Source organism: Dama dama, chromosome 24, assembly GCF_033118175.1.
Source record: "Dama dama isolate Ldn47 chromosome 24, ASM3311817v1, whole genome shotgun sequence".
Taxonomy (NCBI): domain Eukaryota; kingdom Metazoa; phylum Chordata; class Mammalia; order Artiodactyla; family Cervidae; genus Dama; species Dama dama.
Window position 1 is genome coordinate 52,503,843 of NC_083704.1, and position 21,183 is coordinate 52,525,025.

The window sequence follows — 21,183 nt, forward strand, 5'->3', positions numbered from 1 at the left end:
TCATTTTTTTGCTCTCCCATTTTACTGTGTCATTTGTGTAATGAAAATATGAGAACTTAATGTGGGGGTCTAGGTCATCAGTGTTTCTTTTTTTTTTCTTTTTTTTTAATGCTAGTTCAAAGAAATGGGTTGTTAAAATGGCCTTTGTCCCTCACGCTCACTGTACAGAGGATCTGTAAACTGGGACAGTGTAGTGAGTGATGACAGGTCTCTGCAGGTAACTGTCGCAGCCAAGGAAGCTTTGACTTGCTTGACTTTCACGTTCTTACACAAAGGAGGACTGGAACTGTTGCTTCTCGATGCTCTTTAAAGCCATGTGACCGTGAGCTATCTGCCCCCTCCTCATATCAGCCAGCAGTAGCCTTTTGAAGTCCATGTTGGAGGGTTAACATGTGGCAGTTGGAGTTTGATGCCAGGAAATCAGGGCTACTGCTGGTTCTGCCTGTATTCTTGGACAAGTCCATCTGTCTGCCAGTCTCAATTTGTCCATGTGAAGAGTGGAAAGGATTTCCTATTTATGAACAGTGAAGCAAAGTCAACATTTATTGTGGGAGCTTTGGTAATGCACATCTCTAGAGTTCGACAGTCAGTGTCCAGCCTTGCCAGCTCCCGAAAAGACTGGGAATTGTGATTGTTGGGGCTGCTGGCCATGGAAATGCAGAAAGAGTAGCTCCGAGGAGTGAGGGGTATAGCAAGGATGTTCCACAGCCCAGAACTGGCACACAAGCTAATGCTCCTCTCACATTTTGGATGAAATAAGTATGAATTCTGAAACTTCTGCTGATTTAGGATGACTTATGGTCAGTGTTGAACTCAGCTTCAGGAAACCTGGTTCTGTCCGTACATTGTCCATTGCTTCATATGTGTATACATATAATTTCCTGCTTCTGATGACTATAGCCTGGAGTATCATGCATTTTTTTCCTTTGGGGTTTATTAAACATGACCTCTTCACTTCATTAGAATGTACAGATTAGTGTTTATTTTCCTAAAACCTTGTGGAGGAGGCAGTAAGCTACTTTTCCCTTACAGAGTTAATTTTCTTCAGCTGCTAAACCCCATGACACTAATGACAAGAGTCCTCAAATCTTAGTAAAATTGGGTGCAACATATCAGGAAAATATAGTAAGTAACAATTGTGCCAAACATTATAATGGGCCATGGAATTGCTTCATGTTGAAATTTTTAAAAAATTTGTAATGCTATTAATACTAGAATAATGGTAGCGCTTCTCGTCTTCAGGGTGCCTTGTGAGATTAACCACGTTGGTTATGCTGGTGACGTTTTTAAATAAAATCTGTGCTTTCTGAATGTGTGTTGCAGTCTTAACATTCTTGAAATCTTTGCAGACCAGTTCTCAAGATGGGATAGGAAAGCTGGACGCTAGGTTACCGAGTGAAATCGGCCCGACTCCTCCTGTGTTGAGACTAGTCATCTACTGTTCCTTCCATTGAGACAGAACTGTTGCCTGTGTTTTTTTTTTTGTTTTTTTTTTTAACTAGTCCTGTTGAATGCAATGGATGGTATTTTGAATTCCTGGGTTAAAAACAGAATTGAAAATCTGAAATGCCTTTGCAGAGCGGGCAGCTAAAGTTGCTGAGCAGCAGGAGAGAGAGCGAGCAGCACAGCAACAGCAGCCGAGTGCTTCTCCCCGAGCAGGCACCCCTGTGGGGGCTCTCATGGGGGTGGTGCCACCACCAACACCAATGGGGATGCTCAATCAGCAGTTGACACCTGTTGCAGGTAAAAACAGGAGCTAAGACCATTTTTTTTTCCACTTTAAGAAATTCCTTCATTTTTTTTTTTTTTTCTCCAACGAGGAGTAGGCCACAGTCTCTAGGCTCTTCTCACGGCAGATTCAGAGTCTGAATCATCCACGTTGTCCTTATATCGCCTTTCCCTTATGGGCAATGCCTCCCCTCTGCCCCAGAAATGGGCCCTGGGCCCAACCCTGGGAATTGGTAGAGAGCAGCTCTCCCCTGGCTGTGGGCATGGTCTGGCGATATTCTGCACCCCAGACTGCTCTGGATAGAGTTCTACAGCAGACAATATAAACAGACCCCGGATTCTGTTCTGGAGGGACTCCCAAGAGGAAACACAAAAGTAGTCTTTAGGAGATGATGATTTTCCCGTCTCATCCCAGTATTCAGTTTGCCTTGTTCTGCTGCAGCCATCCTTTAGAAGACTGACCATTTAAAAGGATTTTTGACAATGAATTGTAAATCCTTTCTTGGTCACCAATGTGCATGACTGCTAAGTAGAATACAAAGTCCTTATTCAATTCATTGTGCCCACTCTGTAATGCTTTTCTATTTAATTACATTAAACTGCATTTTCTGTTAGTATCCCAGTCACATATTTTTCCAAAAAGAAAAGAAAATGATGAATGTGGTTTGCTTGTGTGTGTTGTCTCTGGTTCTGGTAGCCATGGCAAAATTGGCCATTCTTGAATATTCTTGTCTGACATGTCTCCAGTGAGAAGCCTGCAAACCACCTCTCAGGTCCCTCTTGTTTGATCTCTCTAAGCCTGGTGAGGTTCATCCAAGCTGTGTTTCTTCTTAAGCGAGCAGTCTGACCTCTTTGCAGGGAGTCCAAGATAGTGTTGTTCAAGACAAGCTCATTCGGATGCTGTTTTTGTTTTCGCTTTTTTTTGCTTTTTAAGGCAGAGTAGCGTAGGGTAACTTTCCCACTGTTGCTCCTGCCTTTTGTGATGGCAAGTTCTCAGATGCACTGTCGCTGAGCTCAGCAGTTGCACTCGCCAAAGCACATCTGAATCATGGCTTTCAGTACTCTCAGTGTAACTGATGTTGATCTAACAAATCTCATAATCGCCTGCTCTATTCCATGGCCCATTTTGGTTAATGGGGTTCCAGAGGTTTTTAGAAATCAGACCTTGAACATGGGGACTTTGAAAGTTAGAATTCCCTCATTGACATTCTCTTTTGTTCTATTTGATGTGTGATATTCTAGCACTGTGCCCTTGACTAAAAAGCCCAGGGACACATTAACAAAATGAATTCAAACAGCTAAAAACATTAAAAAAACAGCAGCTGCAGCATTTTAGCTCCCTGTTGGGGAATGACTTCATAGAACTCTGATGGGTGAGGAGGGCAGGCCCCCTTCCAGAAAGCCCCTGCTCCATTATTAAGTATATGGTGCCCAGACCTCTGGGCCATGGGAGTGCAGGGCAAGCATTCTCTACAGGAACCAGTCTTTGGTCCACAGAAGGAATTTTGTAGCTAAGAGGGTGATTTTTTTCATGGGTTTACAGGTTGCATAGTGCCTGATTCTTAGCCTTGTTGCTGTCTGAGACCAGCTTTGCTTACAAGCATTGAAGCTCATTTGAACACATGTGACTGGGATAATAAATGCCAAAGTACAGTTTAATGAAGACAAGTGTCATGTCTTTCGGTTCTTAATAATTTCTTCAACCACAGCCTGTGTAGGCTGCGTTCAGATGGGCTTTTGTAATTGAAAGCAAAGCCTCCTAACATTCTTAAATTCCCACCTACTTATCCCTAAAAACTATCTGGTGGTAATGGTTAAAAGACAGTTTGATAGTGTTGGATCTTCTCATAATTAAGATTATGGTGTCTGTTCTTTACTCTCTGAACTCTACTTTAAGAAAAAGGAAATTCATAGTCCTAGTTTATGTTCAGAGGTTTTATTATTTAAAACTTATTTTAATCATTTGTGTAATTGTAGGTTTCTTAGCTTAGATATGACCAGTGAGGCAAGCTCAATCTCAAGAGTTTTCAGTAATTTTATAGCTTCAAAGGACTAAAAATAAATACCTCTCAAACAATTCTTCAGGGAAAGTCAAAAAGTAAAATTCTTAGAATCTGCAGTTTTCCGCTGTATCTAGAACCCCTCTATAATACAAAGAGAATTATATAAAAATGAGGTTTGGCACCAATTCCTCAACACTCCCTTTGTGCAAGAAGCTGTGACCAAAGATGATTGCATTTTGGGGGGAGCCTTGTGTTTTGTTCATTGTGATCATTTCAAATCCCAGAAAAAAAATCAATCTTTTTCTTGATTAAAAAAATGTCATGTGGCTTTAAAGTTCTTTTGATAGGTGAGTCTTTGACATTTTGAAATTTTCTTCTTCCTTTCACTCTTTTTGCCAAAAATACTTGTTTCTTGAAATTCTTCCCTAGCTAGCATAAAGTATTTTGTGTTGTGATGCACTTTGAAAATAAAGGAATGAAAACCTCTGTTCAGAAAAATTCTGTACCTCCTTTAAAATGTTCCCTGTTAACTGAAGGTCTGTGAGGACATTTGTGCGCTTGGAGACAGTGATGACAATTGGCATTTTCTCATGTCAGCAGAGCCTGATTCTCCAGCTGTTCCTCCTAAGGTCTGCGCACAAGCTGCTGAGTGACCTGGGCTTAGGTTGGCTTGAGGTGGGGTGGAGAGAGGGGGGAGGTTTTATCTTTATTTTATCATGTTTGGAAATCTAAAGATGAAGCATCAGTCATTGTGATGACTCTTAGCTGTTCCCCAGCTCAAGCTCAAGCATGCTCCATTCTTACCAGCAGTGGCGGGGCTAGAAGGGAGGAGGAATGGACACAGAAGTCTTGAAAACTTCTTGCCCACCTCCCCCCATGCTGGAGAACCATGCTTTGTGATCAGGGCTGTACGCCTCATTTCCTCCATTTCAGTTTCCCCTCATGTGTACCCGTGATAGGCATATGAGTGTGGGCAGAGTGGAATGATGGGGTTTATACTGTTCAGTAGAATCGCAGTAGACAGAACTGGTCACTCTGTTTGAACAGCTTGCAATAATCATGACCTTGGGAAGGCTATTACTACAACTCCTCTTTTATTATTTAACTGAAAACATGCAGTGTATTTATCCCAGGGAGAATAACTACAAATAATAATATACTAAGTACTAATTCATCCAGAAATATATTTCATATTTGTAACGTTTTATTTTGTTCATTATTGCAACAAAATAATTGCACTAATTGTTATATCATGCAGTACTAAGGGCGCTTTATTCATTAGTAGTGCATGTGGGGGGGGTTGTTATTACTTAGTTCATGTTGCATGTTAATGATGCATGTCTGAAATTTGTTGTGTCCTTCAAGGCATGATGGGTGGCTATCCGCCAGGCCTTCCACCTTTGCAGGGCCCAGTTGATGGCCTTGTTAGCATGGGCAGCATGCAGCCACTTCACCCTGGGGGGCCTCCACCCCACCATCTTCCGCCAGGTGTGCCCGGCCTCCCGGGCATCCCACCACCGGGTAAGAACTTCATCCTCATTCACTCATTAATCTCATCTTCATATTCTCTTTTTCCTCCCTCAGCCATTTGTTCCAGGAGGTACCTGCTGCCCATGTGGGCGGGGCTTCCCTCACTGAGAACCGCAGGGATGTCAGCTGCAGGACCTGTCCTGTGTGTTGAGCAGGTGGCTCAGCGCCTGTGCCCTTGAGCACTGGCTGCCTAGCAGCGGCACGGGGCACATGACACAAAACTAGGCTCGGGAGATGACGGGGCAGGGCGCGTGCTCTGGAAGCCCCCAGACAGTTCGGCAAATGCTCAGAAAGCAGACACAGCCTAGAGAGACATGGTCTGCTCTCTTTATCGAATGAAGTTTCCCAAATGGCTAGTTCAGAGTCACACATGAAAAGCAGTTTTTGCTCCTGGGTCCATTTCTTCCTCTGGTTCAGTTCTTATCTCAAAGAGTCTTTTGTATAGAGCCCTTGCTCCATCTTTTGCTTTTCAAACAACACCTCCCCTCTAAGGGGATTACCGAGTTGCTAATGTAGGACTCTTCAGAAACTCTTCAGTCAGTCCTTCTAGGAACAGAAAGGAGGGAGAGAAAGAACTTGCACTGAACTAGTTTTCTGTGTCTGAGTCCCCGAAGAAGCATGACATAGCATTTAAAGAACAGCATAGTCCACCCTGGTAACTGTAGACACTGGTTCATCTGTCAGCAGAAGCCCAGGAGTTATCTCATATAGAAACATATAAATGGAGTTCAGAAATAGGTACAGTTTTACTTTATAGTTAATTAGCAAATTGAAAGATTATTATGAAAGGAAAAATCACCAGTTCCCATCATATGCAAAAAAAAAAAAAAACTAACCCTTAGACATAATCTAGTTGGAGGGAAAGTGGCTTTAGGATGACTTGGAAGAGCATTTGATCTGTTATCCAGAATATTAGCTAAAGACCTGGCCCAGATGACAGAATATAGAAACATTAGATTTGCTTATAACAGTCTTGGCTGTACCAATCCCGCAGCTATGAAGAGTTCCAAACCATGCTTCACAGGGTATGCCCCACAGTACGAAGGGTGAGCCAACCTGGTGCTTGGCCTAGCGTCTCCAGTGACACTCTGTGGTGTGTGTTGCTTAGAAAATGGCCATAACTCCCAGAAATGTTTGATGCACACCTAACTGGAGGAAGAAACGTTTGTGGGAGTGGGTGTTTCATTAAGGAAGTGGTGGACTGAGTAAGCTGGACTATAAGTGTCAGTCATAAAATGGGTGTGCCCCTGTGGCAGATAGAGATGGCTTTAATTCTGTGCCCTCTCCCCTTGGCATAGAGTGTCTGACTGAGCAGTCAGACGAGGCTGGAGGTGACCCCCAGGTGTGTGTGTTATTTGGTAGGAACCACACCTAAGTCCAGTACCCTCTAGGTAACTGGTCTTTTGGTGGGTATTGGGGGACAGATGTTTCCCTGTCCCCCCTTCTCCAGATTCTAAATGCATTTGAAGAAAGCATAACATACCTGATGACAGGGAGGCAGGGAAGAAGAACCTCTCTTAGTGTCTACCCACACATGTCCGACCAGGCTTCAAGGAGAGGAAGTTTTGTGAACTCCTCTGGTGAGTCAGCCCACAGTCTCACCAGCTGCCCCATGGCATGGCATTTGTAACCAGGAAGCATAGGGGGTTGGTTGCTGATTTGTTTGCGCTGCCCTGCAAAGATTGATACAGACAGCTCAGGGAGCCCCCCAGTGTTGTGAAATATAAAGTGGGTGAGTGTCCTGGCAGGGTTGGGGGGCAGGGGTTAATAATATGTTGCTGGAACAGCAACTTACCCACTGCAGCCTCTTCACCCACTGACAAATAATCGCTAGGATCCTACTCTTACGATCCAGGTACCCTTCTGGGTCCTTGGAATATCAAAATCCCTGCTTTGTAAACAGAAAGTTTGTTTTCACTTACTATTTTCTCCTTAACAGATGTGTAATACTTCTTGATATTTAGCAATTCTGAACCTTAGAATAGTAATTCAGTTCTGCCTGGTCGAAATAACACCATTTTTAATCCAGAGAAACTATAGAATACAAAGCTAGCTCTTATTCATCCTTCTATGCAGCTAGCTGGACTTGTTTAAAGTTTAAACAATATCTCGCCAGGGTTTTGGTTGTATTAATAGTTTGTTAGTTTTTAGCAAACTGAGTCCCTTGCCTGTTTCTCTGTTTTCATGAGACTAGAAAATGGATGATCCTGAGATTAAAATAGCCCCAGATGCTAAATTTAGGACATCACATTATTATCAACCAGGACGTATGAGACAGAAATTGCTTGTTGAGGAGTCACCAGGAGAAGTTTATACAAAGACTAAATGTAGTGAGACCATGGGATCTTTCTCTTTCTCTTTGTCATTTTGCATTTGAGGTGATAGCAACCAAGGGCTGCCCTGCTTCCAGATGATCCGCTCTCTCAGAGGGCAGTGTCCCCTCTCTGCCAACATCAGTGACTAGTCAGAACCAGAGTGCTGGTAGCCTGTGCGGGGACAGCAGGAATGTGCCTCCAGCCTCCACAGAGGTCACTGACGTGTGTACTTGCACAGCCTCCACCCTTGGTCCCTGCTGTCCCAACACACTGCATACAGCCGAGCCTGGTTGCAGTGCTCTCACTGCTGATATTAAACACAGGCTTCCGGTGCTGGAAACTGTGTTGTTGAAAGAAAAAGGCCTTGAAAATAGAGTTGTATTCTGACTATAGCTTACCTAGGGAAATATTAGAATTCTCTGCGGAGTTCAAATTATTTCTCAGCCATGAGTAATTAATATACATCTGACAGATTCTCCTAGCGTTGTATTTAGAGTACCTAGAAAACAAAAGAACATGAATTTTCTATATGATGCTACATCCTGTTTTGGGTGCTTAGGGCTCCTGTCCACAAAGACTCAGGGCAGTGATCATAGGTTTGCATTTTAAATGACATTTCTTATCAGACAGTTTTTCAGTCTTCTCATCTCAAAGCTTCTAATTGTGCCTGTAATTCTGAATTATAGGTGTGATGAACCAAGGAGTGGCCCCTATGGTAGGGACTCCAGCGCCAAGTGGAAGTCCGTATGGACAGCAGGTGAGCCTCCAAGTTGGATCTTCTAGGACTCAACAGAATTCAAGTTACCCTCTTTCTCAGAGCATGGGCTGAGTATGTTCCCCCCTCACCGTGTACCTGTGCTTTTTCAGGTAGGTGTTCTGGGGCCTCCCGGGCAGCAGGCACCACCTCCATATCCTGGCCCACACCCTGCCGGCCCCCCCGTCATACAGCAGCCAACAACACCCATGTTTGTGGCTCCCCCACCGAAGACCCAACGGCTTCTCCACTCAGAGGCCTACCTAAAATACATTGAAGGACTCAGTGCTGAGTCCAACAGCATTAGCAAGTGGGACCAGACCCTGGCAGGTAAGGAGAGCTCTTTCTGAAGAAGCCTTTTCAAAATCTATACTTTATCAAAGTCCTCCTGCTGCTGTTGACAGATTACAGGATAAGTATCCATTGTTCTTATACAGGCATACCTTGCTTTATTGCACTTTGCCTTATTGCACTTCTCAGATACTGGTTTTTTTACAAATTTAAAGTTTGTGGCACCCCCATGAGCAAGTCTGTCAGCACCATTTTTACAATAGTATGTGGCCACTTCGTGTTTCTGTGTTAACATTTTGGTAATTTCCACAATACTCCAACTTTTTCATTATTATTATAATTGTTATGGTGAATCTGTGATCAACAATCTTTGACATTACCATTATAGAATGATTACAACCTGCTGAGCGCTCAGATGATGCCTGATAGTTTTTAGCAATATAGTCTTTTAAAATTAAGGTACCCATGTTGCTTTTTTAGACCTGATGCTATATTACACACTTAATAGGCTACAGTATAGTATAAATGGAACTTTTACTTGCACTTGGGAAACCAAAAAATTAATATGATTTGCTTTATTGTCGTGATCTGGAACCAAACCTGAGGAAGGCCTTTTTAAGTAAAATGTATATTTAGCTGAAGTGTTTGCAGTTTTGTATATTGATGTCATGTACTGAAAGTTTTGTGTTTTTTTTTTTTTTTTCTGAGTTTCAAAGCTTCCTTTTATCATAAACATCAATGCTATCTCAATAAGTATATTCTGAATTTTTTCAACTATTTTTCAGGCATTTGGGCATAGCATAGATGCATTTGGGCAAATTAAAAATTATTTCATCTCAATTTTTTAAAAAGATAAAAGTACTATTGGAAGACATGTTTCTAATCTATCACTTACTCATCTAGTTCAGCAGGCTTAACATATTTTCAGTACATACTGAAATAACTTGCCAAGTTTCCAAAGAAATTCGGAAGTTTCCATCCATTCTTCAGGGGCTTCCTGGGTGACTCCGTGGTAAAGAATTCACCTGCCAATGCAGGAGATGCAGGTTTGATCCCAGGGTCAGGAAGGTCCCCTGAAAAAGGAAATAGTAACCTACTCTGGTATTCTTGCCTGGGGAATCCCATGGACAGAGGAGCCTGGAGGGCTATAGTCCATGGGGTCACAAAAGAATCAGACATGACTTAACAACTAAACATCAACAATTCATTCTTCATTTCTAAGCCAGATTTGATCATTGATTTCTTTTAAGAGTAGTAGATAGTTTTCCCTTTCATCACATTTACCCTTTTAGGAATTTTTGTTAGTTTTGAAGTTATTAAGTATCACGAGTGCCTACAACAAAATGCTAATAATAGTCAGATCTTTTAGCTGTTTGTGCAACTCTTATGTTCCCAATTCTAGTAATTTTGTTACATTGTGCAGCTCTTGTGAAGTAACTGTTAGAAATTAGTTCTAAACTGTAAAGCATGAAATGAGACATCCTTGGCTAGGTTGTCTCATACCTAAGTTAAATAGTTTTCTAAAAACCAAGATGTCAGAGAATTCCCTGGTGGTCTAGTGGTTAGGAATCCAAGCTTCCACTACACGGGGATGGGTTCAGTCCCTGGTCAGGAAACTAAGACCCCATTTGCCATGAGGTGTGGCAAATAAGTAAAAAAAAAAACAAAAACAAAATACAACAAGATGCCTATAAAACAATATATGAAATTTTCTGGGAAATATTCTGCAGAGTTAAATTTCATAATATTTAATAAATAGCAAATGTTTCACATTTCAATAAATCTGTCAGACCTTAGGACTGATGTTAACATTTCTCTGTCCACACTTCCATTTTCAGCTCGAAGACGTGATGTCCATTTGTCAAAAGAACAGGAGAGCCGCCTTCCCTCTCACTGGCTAAAAAGTAAAGGGGCCCACACCACCATGGCAGATGCCCTATGGCGCCTTCGGGATCTGATGCTCCGAGACACCCTCAACATTCGCCAAGCATACAATCTAGAAAACCTTTAATCACGTCAATTACGTTTCTTTTATAGAAGCATAAAGAGTTTTGTGGAACAGTAGCCATTTTAGTTACTGGGGGTGGGGGGAGGAAAAAAGGATGACAATTTTTATTGCATTTTACTGTACATCACAAGGCCATTTTTATATAAGGACACTTTTAATAAGCTATTTCAATTTGTTTTTGTTATATTAAGTTGACTTTATCAAATACACAAAGATTTTTTTTGCATATGTTTCCTTCGTTTAAAACCAGTTTCATAATTGGTTGTATATTTAGACTCAGAGTTTTACCTTTTTACTTGTTGCCATAGAGCTGAAACCATCAGAGGTTTTGTCTTGGCTTGGGGTTTTTGTTTTTCATTTTTTTGGTTGGTATTTTTGTTTGTTTTTTTAAATAACAAACAAAATGGAAAAAAAAACACATACAAAAGAGTTTACAGATTAGTTTAAGTTGACAATGAAATGTGAAGTTGGTCCTAGTTTACATCTTAGAGAAGGGGGGTGTACTTGTGTCTGTTTCATGTGCCTAAATATCTTAAGCCACTTTTGCAAAAACTGTTTCTTCCAGGTAAAGTAAAAGGTTGTTAGTTACTTGATAGATGTTTGACAGACATGGCACATTTGCTCTAGTAACTCAGAAATCTGAAGTTAGCTCTGTGCAGTCTTCTGTAGCTAGTACGTCTCCCGGACACCCGGAGGGAGAAAGCACTTTTTCTTGCTCTGAGTTAGATATCTGTAGTGTCAGTTATCTTTGCAGAACATGTGCACAATCCTGAATTATGTTTAGTCTTGGCAGGTAAGTTTAAGGGTACTCTTGATCTTTTTATAATGAATTCACGATTTATGCCTATACATGTTAAGACGATTTAAAACTTCAAATCTCTTACACTGAAACAATGGAAGTTCATCTTGAAGAAAGTATTGAGGTGTGCTGGAGGGTGATTTATTAAACATAACACCTAAACTAACTTAGGGAAGGGAGTGCATTAACTGGATATGGGCTGTTTCAGAAGCATGATTGTAAGAGGCTGAATTGCCTGCATATGCAAATATGTTTTAGTATGCTTTCTTTCCTCATCAAATGTGGCTTTTTTTTCTTTTTTCCTCCAAAGTTTCGGGTTGTAATTCTCAACCAGAAGTTTAAGATTTTCTGAAATAATTTTAAAATGTAGCTTGTGCTTTTGAATTTCAGAAGGGACTCATAATTTCAGAAAATGCTCACTAAAAAGACCATTATAGATCCCAGACACTTAGGTTTGATGACCCTGTCTCTCTTATATGATCCGGGAAAAAAACAATTGGAGGCAATATATAATGCTCAGACAGGTAGAAAGCATCAAACATGGAACAGTATTTCAGTCAGCATTTTTGAAACCTGCTTTATTGTAGCAAGATGGTTGCCATTGTAGTGAAGCTTCCACTGCTCTTTGTAAATTGAGTGATTCTCAGAGGATACTTTTTTCTTTTAATCTGGTATGAATCAATACCTGGATATTTAATCACTATTCTTACTAAATCATGGGGACAAGAGAGTCCAGAATGGAAAAAAGTCTCTTTGTATCTAGATACTTTAAATACAGACGGTCCTTGTATCTTAATTGCCTATAGTCAACCACTGGATCTCAATTTGCATCAAGTATTTTAAATAATTCTGAATTTTAAGAAATGTTTTGCAGTAGTATGTCAGTACCTTATTGTTCAACTGAATCAGATAAAGAAATCTTCAGTTCCTGGTTATTTGGGCCATTTCATCATGGACTGTATAATACAATCAGATTATTTTATTTCTAGGCATCCTTGAATTACACCAAAGAACCTGAAATTTAATTTTGGTTAAGTTATTTATTTATTTCATGCACCCAACTTATTTCCCTTTTTAAGGTCTGGAAGAGACTTCTTTTGGGAAGCCTCTGAAAACTCTTCACTGTGGGCTATGTATAGGGGCAATAGAAGCCAGAGCACTCCTCCTCCAGGCTCCTTCCCAGTGTCTAAGGTGCTGTAGGAACCATAGATCCAGCCAGGGGCTTCCCTAAGGCAGTGCAGAGCCGGGCCGGAGGGCCACGAGGCAGGCCCTGAGGAAGTTTTGTTGTTGTTGTTGTTGTTTAAACTCTTATGTATTTATTTTAGAATCATGTCTTTCTGTATATTGACTTGGAGAATATCAGTTAATATTTTAGGATATAAGATTTGAGGTCAGCCATTTTCCAAAAAGAAAAGAAAAAGAAAAAAATGTATGGACTTTAAAAGGTACACGTGAACTATACATTTTTTTTTTTCCCCGTGAGCTTTAGGAACCGTAGTGATATGGCTTAGAAAGTATAATAGTCTAAATGTTTTCAAAATGTAAGTTCATGTGGAAAAGAATTTTATGTGGGGGGAAAGACCTATAGGTTTAAAACAGTATGTCAGCTAACTGATTTAAAAGGCCTTGAATTGCTTTGTTTTTTGAACCGCCCTCCCCCTTTTCTTCCTATGAGGAAGAATTAAGAGGGGACTCTTCTTTGTGTAAAATCTCCAAATTGGTGTTGTTGACTTTTGAATTTGAACATTTTCAGACCTGATTAAAACTTGGTTTATTCTAACTTCTGTATCAAAAAAGGTTCAAGTGGTAACTAGTCTTATAATATGTATGTATCATATGTTTGTTCACCTAAAGCTTTTTAATCCAAATAAAAATGGAGTTTGCAAAGTGATTGGGATTAACCAGGTTTGGTTGTTCTGTTAAAGCTTGTGTCAGACAGATGTTTAGTTTCAAGCAGGTTTAATTCCTGCAAACCTTGATTTTATGCTGACAGGGATACGGCTGCCAATTTAAAGGAAAAGCACTCCTCAGGTACCAGCAAAAGTCAGTGTCCCGACCCTGGTCCAGGGCTCAGGCTGCATTAACACCGAAGCCAAGTATGATCACACCGCGGCCTGATGTGCCCATGCCACACCTCTCAGACTGACAGTCAGGGATTCCTAACATGGCCTCAGCAGTGCAGGCTGAAGTTAAAAGTCACAGAGGGAGTTGTTACTGATGGTGGAAGGTAAGGAAGAAATCATAAATCAGTGTAACCCGTTTCAAGTAGATGTGTGGCCAGAGGAGACAAGTGGCCGGGAAATATTTTTATCATGCTTATAAGCTCCTAAAAAATGGCCACACTTTTAACAGAAAGTGTTGGTAAAATCAACCAACTGTTTCCCTCTAATATCACTTTGCAAATCCCTGTGGTTCGGTTCTCCTAAGAGTTTAGGGCTGTACCGCCACCCGTGGGCATGAACATGCTGTGATGGTGGTTGACGTATAGTGAAACATTCCCGCTGCATGCTCTGAGCAGTACTGCTAAGTGTTACTCTGTTCCCTCTTCATTCAGAAGTCTGCTCGGTCAGCTGAATGAAAGTTCATACCTGAACAAATTAATAGACTATCCCCCAAATAGATGTAGAATGCACATCTTGTGGATTGCGCATAAATGTGTGAAGACTAAAGCACATGCATACTTTATTAGGAGAGATTGTTCTGGAAAACACCATGGTCCAAGTGTTGTTTTTTTTTTTTTTAAAGAAAAGGAACTCAGTGTGAAAAATCCAAACTTCTAAAAACAGATCAATTGAATTGCTGTAACTTCAGAGATGCAGGCAAGATTTTCAAAACAGGACTGCTAGGTGAACACAGACAACCCTCCCTTACTGAGTATTTACTCTGTGCCTGGGTCCTTTTCCTGTCCATTCAGATGATAAAGTGAAGTTCCAAAGCCCAGGTAGTTCCCCTAGCACCCCAGTGGACATCGACATCTAGCAGTAAATGCTAATTAGATTTTTGTCATCCTAAAGTATCCTGGTTTTTTAAATGTAAGTTTTTTGTCTGTGTAGTTCACAGTAGGGGGCACTGCACTTCTGTAAGCTGCTTATAAGAGCATTGCTCTTTAAACTATCAAAGCTCCCTTAAATAACCCTAGTGTCTGATAAGTGCATAGTCATATTCCTTTAGTAGAAGGCTTTAAAAAATTGAGGCAAAGTTAAAAGCCTCCACAGTGGTTTAACAAAAATTAGTTCTGTACCATCCAAATTAATGTGCTTTGAAAGTATCTTCAATTTAATACAGTAATTGCTCTACTTCCCTTAAAGTGAGACATTGTTGTGTCATCCTCAAAGGTTTGTTGTCTTAAATCAGCACTCCAATACTTCTATTTAAAAAAGATGATGAGGAAAACTCTAGGGAAGTTAGGCACGAATTTCAGACTGGAGATTGTTTCTGGGATGGAAGCAGGAAGGAAACCACAGCAGACACAGAAGGTAGCTGATGGTTTTATTAGCATTTACAACTTCTCTTTGTAAAAGGTATGTATGCTACATATTTATGTATGTACAAAGTATTAAACTTCTAAAACGGGGGCCAGGGGGAATAAATGGAGCTAGGTCACAATGTAAATGTATTGTGCAACAGTCTAATCATTAAAATAACGTGAGGTTTAAGGTCACCAGGAACTCTTGTGACAAAAGCGAGAGTGAGGACTACCTTCCTCCCCCAGGTGCTGTTGGTCATCACTGGTCTTCATACTCAAGCCATGTCTGAGCAGTGTCTCAGTAGTGCTTTAATGAGGTGAGTGGTGAGTGGCTATTTATTTATACTAAATTGGTTCTAACATAAATGAACTGACTTAAATCCCTTCAGTTCAGTTCAGTCTCTCGGTTGTGTCCGACTCTTTGCGACCCCATGAACTGCAGCACGCCAGGCCTCCCTGTCCATCACCAACTCCCAGAGTTCACCCAACCCATGTCCATTGATTCGTGATGCCATCCAACCATCTCATTCTCTGTCGTCCCCTTCTCCTCCTGCCCTCAATCTTTCCCAGCATCACAGTCTTTTCTAATGAGTCAGTTCTTCGCATCAGGTGGCCAAAGTATTGGAGTTTCAGCTTCAGCATCAGTCCTTCCAATGAATACCCAGGACTGATTTCCTTTAGGATGGACTAGTTGGATCTCCTTGCAGTCCAATGGACTCTCAAGAGTCTTCTCCAACACCACAGTTCAAAAGCATCAATTCTTCAGTGCTCAGCTTTCTTCACCGTCCAACTCTCACATCCATACATGACCACTGGAAAAACCATAACCTTGACTAGACGGACCTTTGTTGACAAAGTAATGTGTCTGCTTTTCAATATGCTATCTAGGTTGGTCATGACTTTCCTTCCAAGGAGTAAGCGTCTTTTAATTTCATGGCTGCAATCACCATCTGCAGTGATTTTGGAGCCCAGAAAAACAAAGTCGGCCATTGTTTCCACTGTTTCCCCATCTATTTGCCATGAAGTGATGGGACCGGATGCCATGATCTTAGTTTTCAATGTATTTGTGGCAGAGATCTTTAACTTGATGATACCTGTGGCCTTAAGCATCAGCTTTTTTATTCATGAGTAAATAGGTAGAAATGATTTTGCAACTTAGTCGTCTTTAATATGTAGATTTTTTTTGTTTGAAAAGATGTTAGATGTGGTTATCCAACCCTGGAAAGATGCCTTTGCTTTTGTACCACCTGATTGAAACTTTTTCTGGGTCAGATTGCAAACTCTCCCTATAGCCTGAGCCTCTGATTTAACTCAAGTCTGTGGTTGCTCAGTGCTAGGAAGATTCACTTTTTTGGGGAAGGAGCAGTGTGTCCAGCAGCTAGATGAAAGCAGCATCTTCCTCACAGAGGGCAGTGAAGCCTGTTGGTCCCCAGTCCTCACAGAGGTCCAGCCCTTGATGTTAGTGGAGTCAAACAAGGGAATGGGTTGGTGTTCACAACGTGAATGAGGTGTGTTTGCATTCTAGCAAAATGTTCACCAATTGGTAGCTAGCAGAAATGCAATCTGCATAGTCATCCTCGTTTAAATGACCCTACAGTAGAGACCTTACTTTCATTCATACTAAATTTGAGTTCAGCAAAAAGTTAGGTTATCCCTGGTTGCCTAAAACAAAGGACTTCACAATTTAGGGTACACTGAAAGGCATCCTGATTCATCCTTGAATTGTTTAAGAAATGTTTCACAGACTAGATTCCGTTGTTTCAGTAGGAAATAATTTTCCCACAAGTGCTGTCCATCCGTGACTTGGGAAGTATTCAAGCAGGGACAGGAAAACTAGAAAAATTGTTTATAAAGGCAGTTCTGTGTAAGAACAAGAGACCTGAAAAATACATTTTAAAAGGAGTTGAAAGCAGTAGTAAAGTTTCATATTTACTTTATTGACTGCTGAAGTTCAGTCTCTGATGCATCTTGCAGCCTTCTCTGATACTGTCTTTCTGAGGCTTTTCTGCGGTAGACGTCATCTGTATCAAATAAAGATTTGATTTAGATTTTTAAGAAACGAAGGAATTAAAAATACATACCTGAGTAAGTTAACCAGTAGTCTAGATCTATCACCTGAATCTCAACAATAATGTTTAATCCCAAAATCAACTTAACACACGACTTGATTTAAAGGAGGACTATGTTAAAGTTCTCAATAGCAGGGTCAAGAGTCAGTGTCCTCAAAGATAGGGTCATGTCACAGCACAGCTCTTAGCAATTTGACTTCTCTCTGAAATCATCTGTCTTAACCGTCCTCTCAGGCACTTCCAACCCTACAGCTCTCTGCTGCTCCTGTCACACCCAGGAAGTCAGGGCAGGGAGGTGAGGGCAGTCTCCTTGTTCTCAGCTGCTGCTTCACCCTCTTCATCCGGGGCCTTGCCATTTGCCACCGCCTGCCCTGGCATCTGCCGTCCATCATTACCCTTCAGTCTCTGAAAATGCTGGCATTCAGCTCAGGTTCCTTGACCCTGTCCTGTGCCACCTTCCCAGGTGACACCACCCCCAACAGATAGGAAGCAGTAGCCCCCTTCATCTACCTGACTTCTCAGCTTGCAAGTTTCCTCTGAGGCAATAAATTCCTTCTGTTCTGATCACAACCTCTACTCCCTTTCTAGCAGCCTTTCTGTCCTTGGATCTCTACCAACTTCCTCAGCTCCTTGTTCTCTCTTCCTGCCCAAACCAGCTGAAATTCCCTCTCATTAGTATCAGCTTCTTGATAACACCTTCAAAACCCCAACTACAGATTGATGCAACTTCCTTCCTTCTCCATGCCTCACTCTGCTTGCTACGCACTGTGGGTGTTGTACCTAACTGGGTCCACTATGATGCCTGACAATCCTGTTGCTTCAGCCATGGCCCTGACCCTACCTGCTCACCCCCAAATGGCCATGAACTCTTTCTGCACAGAGAGAAAAGTCTTCAGTAAAGAACTCTTCCCACTGACTTCCAAGGGCTGCTCTGCCTTGCTCAGATCCCATCCTCTCGCACCTTCTCAAGGGCCAGGGTATATCCAGCCTCCCTCCACCTGCTCTGTCCTGATCAGTATTTGCATATTCTCCTGTCTCTCCTGGTAGAGGAGAGACAGCTTATCTCCCACCCACTTTGTTGAATTTCCTGAACCGCCTGTCTTCTATGATAAAAGACCCTTATTGTTTCTCTCCTTGCCTCTCTGGCCACACTCAGTCACCCTTAAAATGTTGGGGCTTAAGCTCTAACTTTCATCACAATCTGCATGTGAGTGACCCACTAACCTAGATCTAAGGCCTAGATCTGCCTTCTATCTATATAACCATCTCCCCCTCAGCACATGGAAAATGGAGCCCAGGACTGTTCTGCTTATGTTCCCCCTGCCCCAGCTGCCCCACCAGAAGCCTCCACTCCTCATCTGAGTCCACTCAAACACCACGGCCTTGTCAGTACCGCCTCTGGAGTGTCAACTCTACTCACTTCTTGGCATCTCATCCTAGTCTAGACCACCATCCCAAACCTGGACAACCATACAGCCTAAGTCTTCCTGCCAGTTTGCTCTCCAGAAAAAGTCATTCACCACATAAGTTCACCTCCTGCTGCTTAAAACTCTTCAGTCCTTTGGGATACAGTCTTGGTTCTCTGGTCCCTTTGTGGCCCCTCCAGGCACCTTTTAAACTACGCCATCCCTCACACTGCTCACCTGCTTCAGTCCCTCAAACGGCATACTTGCACACCAAGGCCCTCAAGTTTGCTCTTAGCACTGGCAGAAGACATTTGCAACACCACCAATGTTTCCCTCATCTGGCTGACAATCTTTGGGCCTCCCTGACATGGTAACTCCTCCAGGCAGCCTTCTCTGCACCACCTAGTACAATTCAGGTGCCCCACCGGGTCCCATGTTCCCTCCACTTTCCCCTCACAGAACTGATCACACGTAATAGTAACTGAATGATCTGTCTCTCCCATTAGTGTTCTTCTGGGGTGGGGAGCCCGCTGCCTTATTCTATCTTCTCATCGGTGGTCATTAAATATTAATGAATGGATGAACAGAAGAATTAAGTATCTTTAGAAACCACTAATTTATTTTTTAATTGAGGGTTGGCAGTTCACAAGTGATCGTGTTTCTGGAGAGGGAGAAAGCAGAAAGGGCCTAGGAGTTAGGTAAGTCTTTCTGGAAGAGGAACTAGCCTGTCCAGAGCTAGTGCTCAGCAAAGCAGTGCCAGGCAGTCTGTTTATAGTGCTTGCCCTTCGTACCCATGACTCTGGCCTGTAAAAACAGTGGTATTTAAGCGGGGCAGACCAGATCCCTCTAGGGTTTGGACGTGCCAATTAGGAGCTTACACATATCCTTCTATCCCGCTTCTAGATGCTGTGGGCAAGTCTATTCCTTAGGCCCAAACAGTGTCACTGGCAGGCTTGAAAGGACAGCGTCCAGAATGCAGTCACGTGCCCTCCGATCTAAGTGCTGGGAAGGTCTCAAAGTTGGACACCAATGTATCTTTGTCGCCCCGCTTATAGGAGAGCCCAGGCGAATCTCCACGTCCCACTGAGGGAGACTCTACTCGCCCTTCTGCAGGATAAAAGCAGCTCAGCGCTGAGCGGAATGAGAGGTCTGCAACCTAACAATATTCCCAGCAACATGGTTCCTTTGCCGCCTCCTGCTTGCTTGAAATGAAATGGAGGCTGCTGCACCCCTACTTACAAAAGGTCTCCTGGCCCACGCGCACTTTAATCATGATCCATTCCATCGTTCCTCCGAGGACAAAAAAGAAGGGCAGAAACCTGTAGACGCCGAATCGCTGCTTCCCGGGCACCCGCTGCAGAACCCGCCTCACCTGGGCCCTGGAAAACATGCCGGACATAGGTCGTTGGAGAAGGGTAAGGCGGAACGAAGGCTGGAGCGCCCGGATGAAACCAAAGCCGCCCTGCCCGCCCTTGCTGAGTCCGACGGCCAGGCTGCCTTGCAATCCTGGTCTTATACCGCCTCCACGGAGGTCAACAGTGGAGCCCGAAGAGGGTAAGGAGCTGGGCGCTGAGGTCCGGACCCAGAACCCCGGGCGCCTCCACCAATAAGAGTGAGGCGGGACGCGCGGGTCCGCCAGTCAGAATGTGACGGGGTGCGCATGCTCGGTGAGGCCGAGCCCAGCAGGCGTAGACACTCCTGCTCTTGGAGGCAGGGCGGGCCAAGGGGCGGGACCTCCCACGTGGCGTCGGCCCGGGCCCGCCCCCTGCCCTCCCTTGTGCAAGCTGGTACTCAAAAGAGTTGGCGGCCGCGCCCCCTACTCTGCCACCGCCATCTTTTCTCTTAAAGTCCTAAGAGAAGTGATGACGCTCACTGATGTATTACCTAACGTGTACTGCACCATGCTCTAAAATGCAATCACACAACGCCTTGCATTTATTTCGTGATCGTGACTGATGCCTAGACTTCTAAAAATAGCAGTATTTGAGATGCACTGTTGAAAGCTGAACTTCAGGACGACAAAAGTCTAAATAAGCATATTGTGGCAAACAACTATAACATTAATAGAAACTATCCTGTATGGGGCACTTACTGTTATTCCCAGACTATTAGACAATCTAAGAACATCAAATGAAAACTTAGAATCAATAAGAGACTTCAGTAATGTAGACACAATATATAAAAACAGGCTGGAAAAAGAGAGATCAAGCAGCAACTCTGGAGGGAAGCAGGGCCCGCTGATGAGCGGCCAGGCCCAAGCTGCTGCCTGGATAACCTGCCTTCTCCCGGAGCAAACCCTACCAAGCCACGTGCACACACCGGCTTGGTGCCCACTCTGGCTTCTCTTGGTGGCTCTGCCGGCTGGACGCCACAGAGCGCCCATCTTCCGCCCAGATGAGACGTACAGGTGGCGAAACCCCCAGCACACACCTAGTTCACTGGGGCCCTGGGGGTGGGGGCCGCACCCACCCACCCCCTCGGGCCCACCTATGGCCTCCATTATCCTGTGCCAGCACTCAGCACCTGACTGGCACTGTAGGTCCTCAGTCGAGGGGCAGGGCATAGTAGAATGTACGCACACCCTTAGGGCCGGCGAGGCCACTGCGGAGAGCACCTCAAGGAAACAGTGTCTAGCTAGCCAGCTCTCCACCGACAAGGCCCCGGGTGCAAGGCCTGCTCAAGGTCCAGGACACAGATGTTTGAGGACTCAGAAAAAGAAGGAGTGAAGTAAACGCGGGTGGAGAATGGTTCCCAGCAGGAAAGAGTAATTTCGTTGGAAATCCTGTTGATAGTGCTAGAAGAGCATGAGGGGTC

General features: G+C 43.1%; 2 protein-coding genes across 31 annotated transcripts in view; one reads left to right on the top strand and one right to left on the bottom strand.

Annotated features, from left to right (window-relative positions):
* Positions 1–13,319, top strand: part of PBRM1 (polybromo 1) — a 104,851-nt gene extending 91,532 nt beyond the window's left edge. For 11 of the 29 annotated variants that reach the window (XM_061128387.1, XM_061128380.1, XM_061128381.1 and 8 more), the window contains 5 exons: positions 1,579–1,743; positions 5,097–5,252; positions 8,263–8,333; positions 8,444–8,660; positions 10,460–13,319. In XM_061128387.1, the coding sequence (XP_060984370.1) occupies positions 1,579–1,743; positions 5,097–5,252; positions 8,263–8,333; positions 8,444–8,660; positions 10,460–10,632 (782 nt within the window). In that variant the 3' untranslated portion in view covers positions 10,633–13,319. The remainder of the gene's footprint in view (positions 1–1,578; positions 1,744–5,096; positions 5,253–8,262; positions 8,334–8,443; positions 8,661–10,459) is intronic. The other 18 variants (XM_061128402.1, XM_061128403.1, XM_061128405.1 and 15 more) reach the window with 3 other exon arrangements.
* Positions 9,313–19,996, bottom strand: LOC133045856 (ubiquinol-cytochrome c reductase complex assembly factor 5). Of its 2 annotated transcripts, none has more exons than XM_061128423.1 (3): positions 19,609–19,996; positions 16,828–16,915; positions 9,313–9,694 (listed from the first exon to the last, which is right to left on the bottom strand). In XM_061128423.1, the coding sequence occupies exons 1-3, from the start codon at positions 19,766–19,768 to the stop codon at positions 9,682–9,684; spliced, it is 261 nt and encodes an 86-aa protein (XP_060984406.1). In that variant the 5' UTR covers positions 19,769–19,996; the 3' UTR covers positions 9,313–9,681. The 2 variants fall into 2 exon arrangements, with proteins under 2 accessions (XP_060984406.1, XP_060984405.1); XM_061128422.1 differs by lacking the exon at positions 9,313–9,694 and adding an exon at positions 14,885–16,727 and having other exon boundaries at positions 19,609–19,995.
* Positions 19,997–21,183: the final 1,187 nt, after the last annotated feature.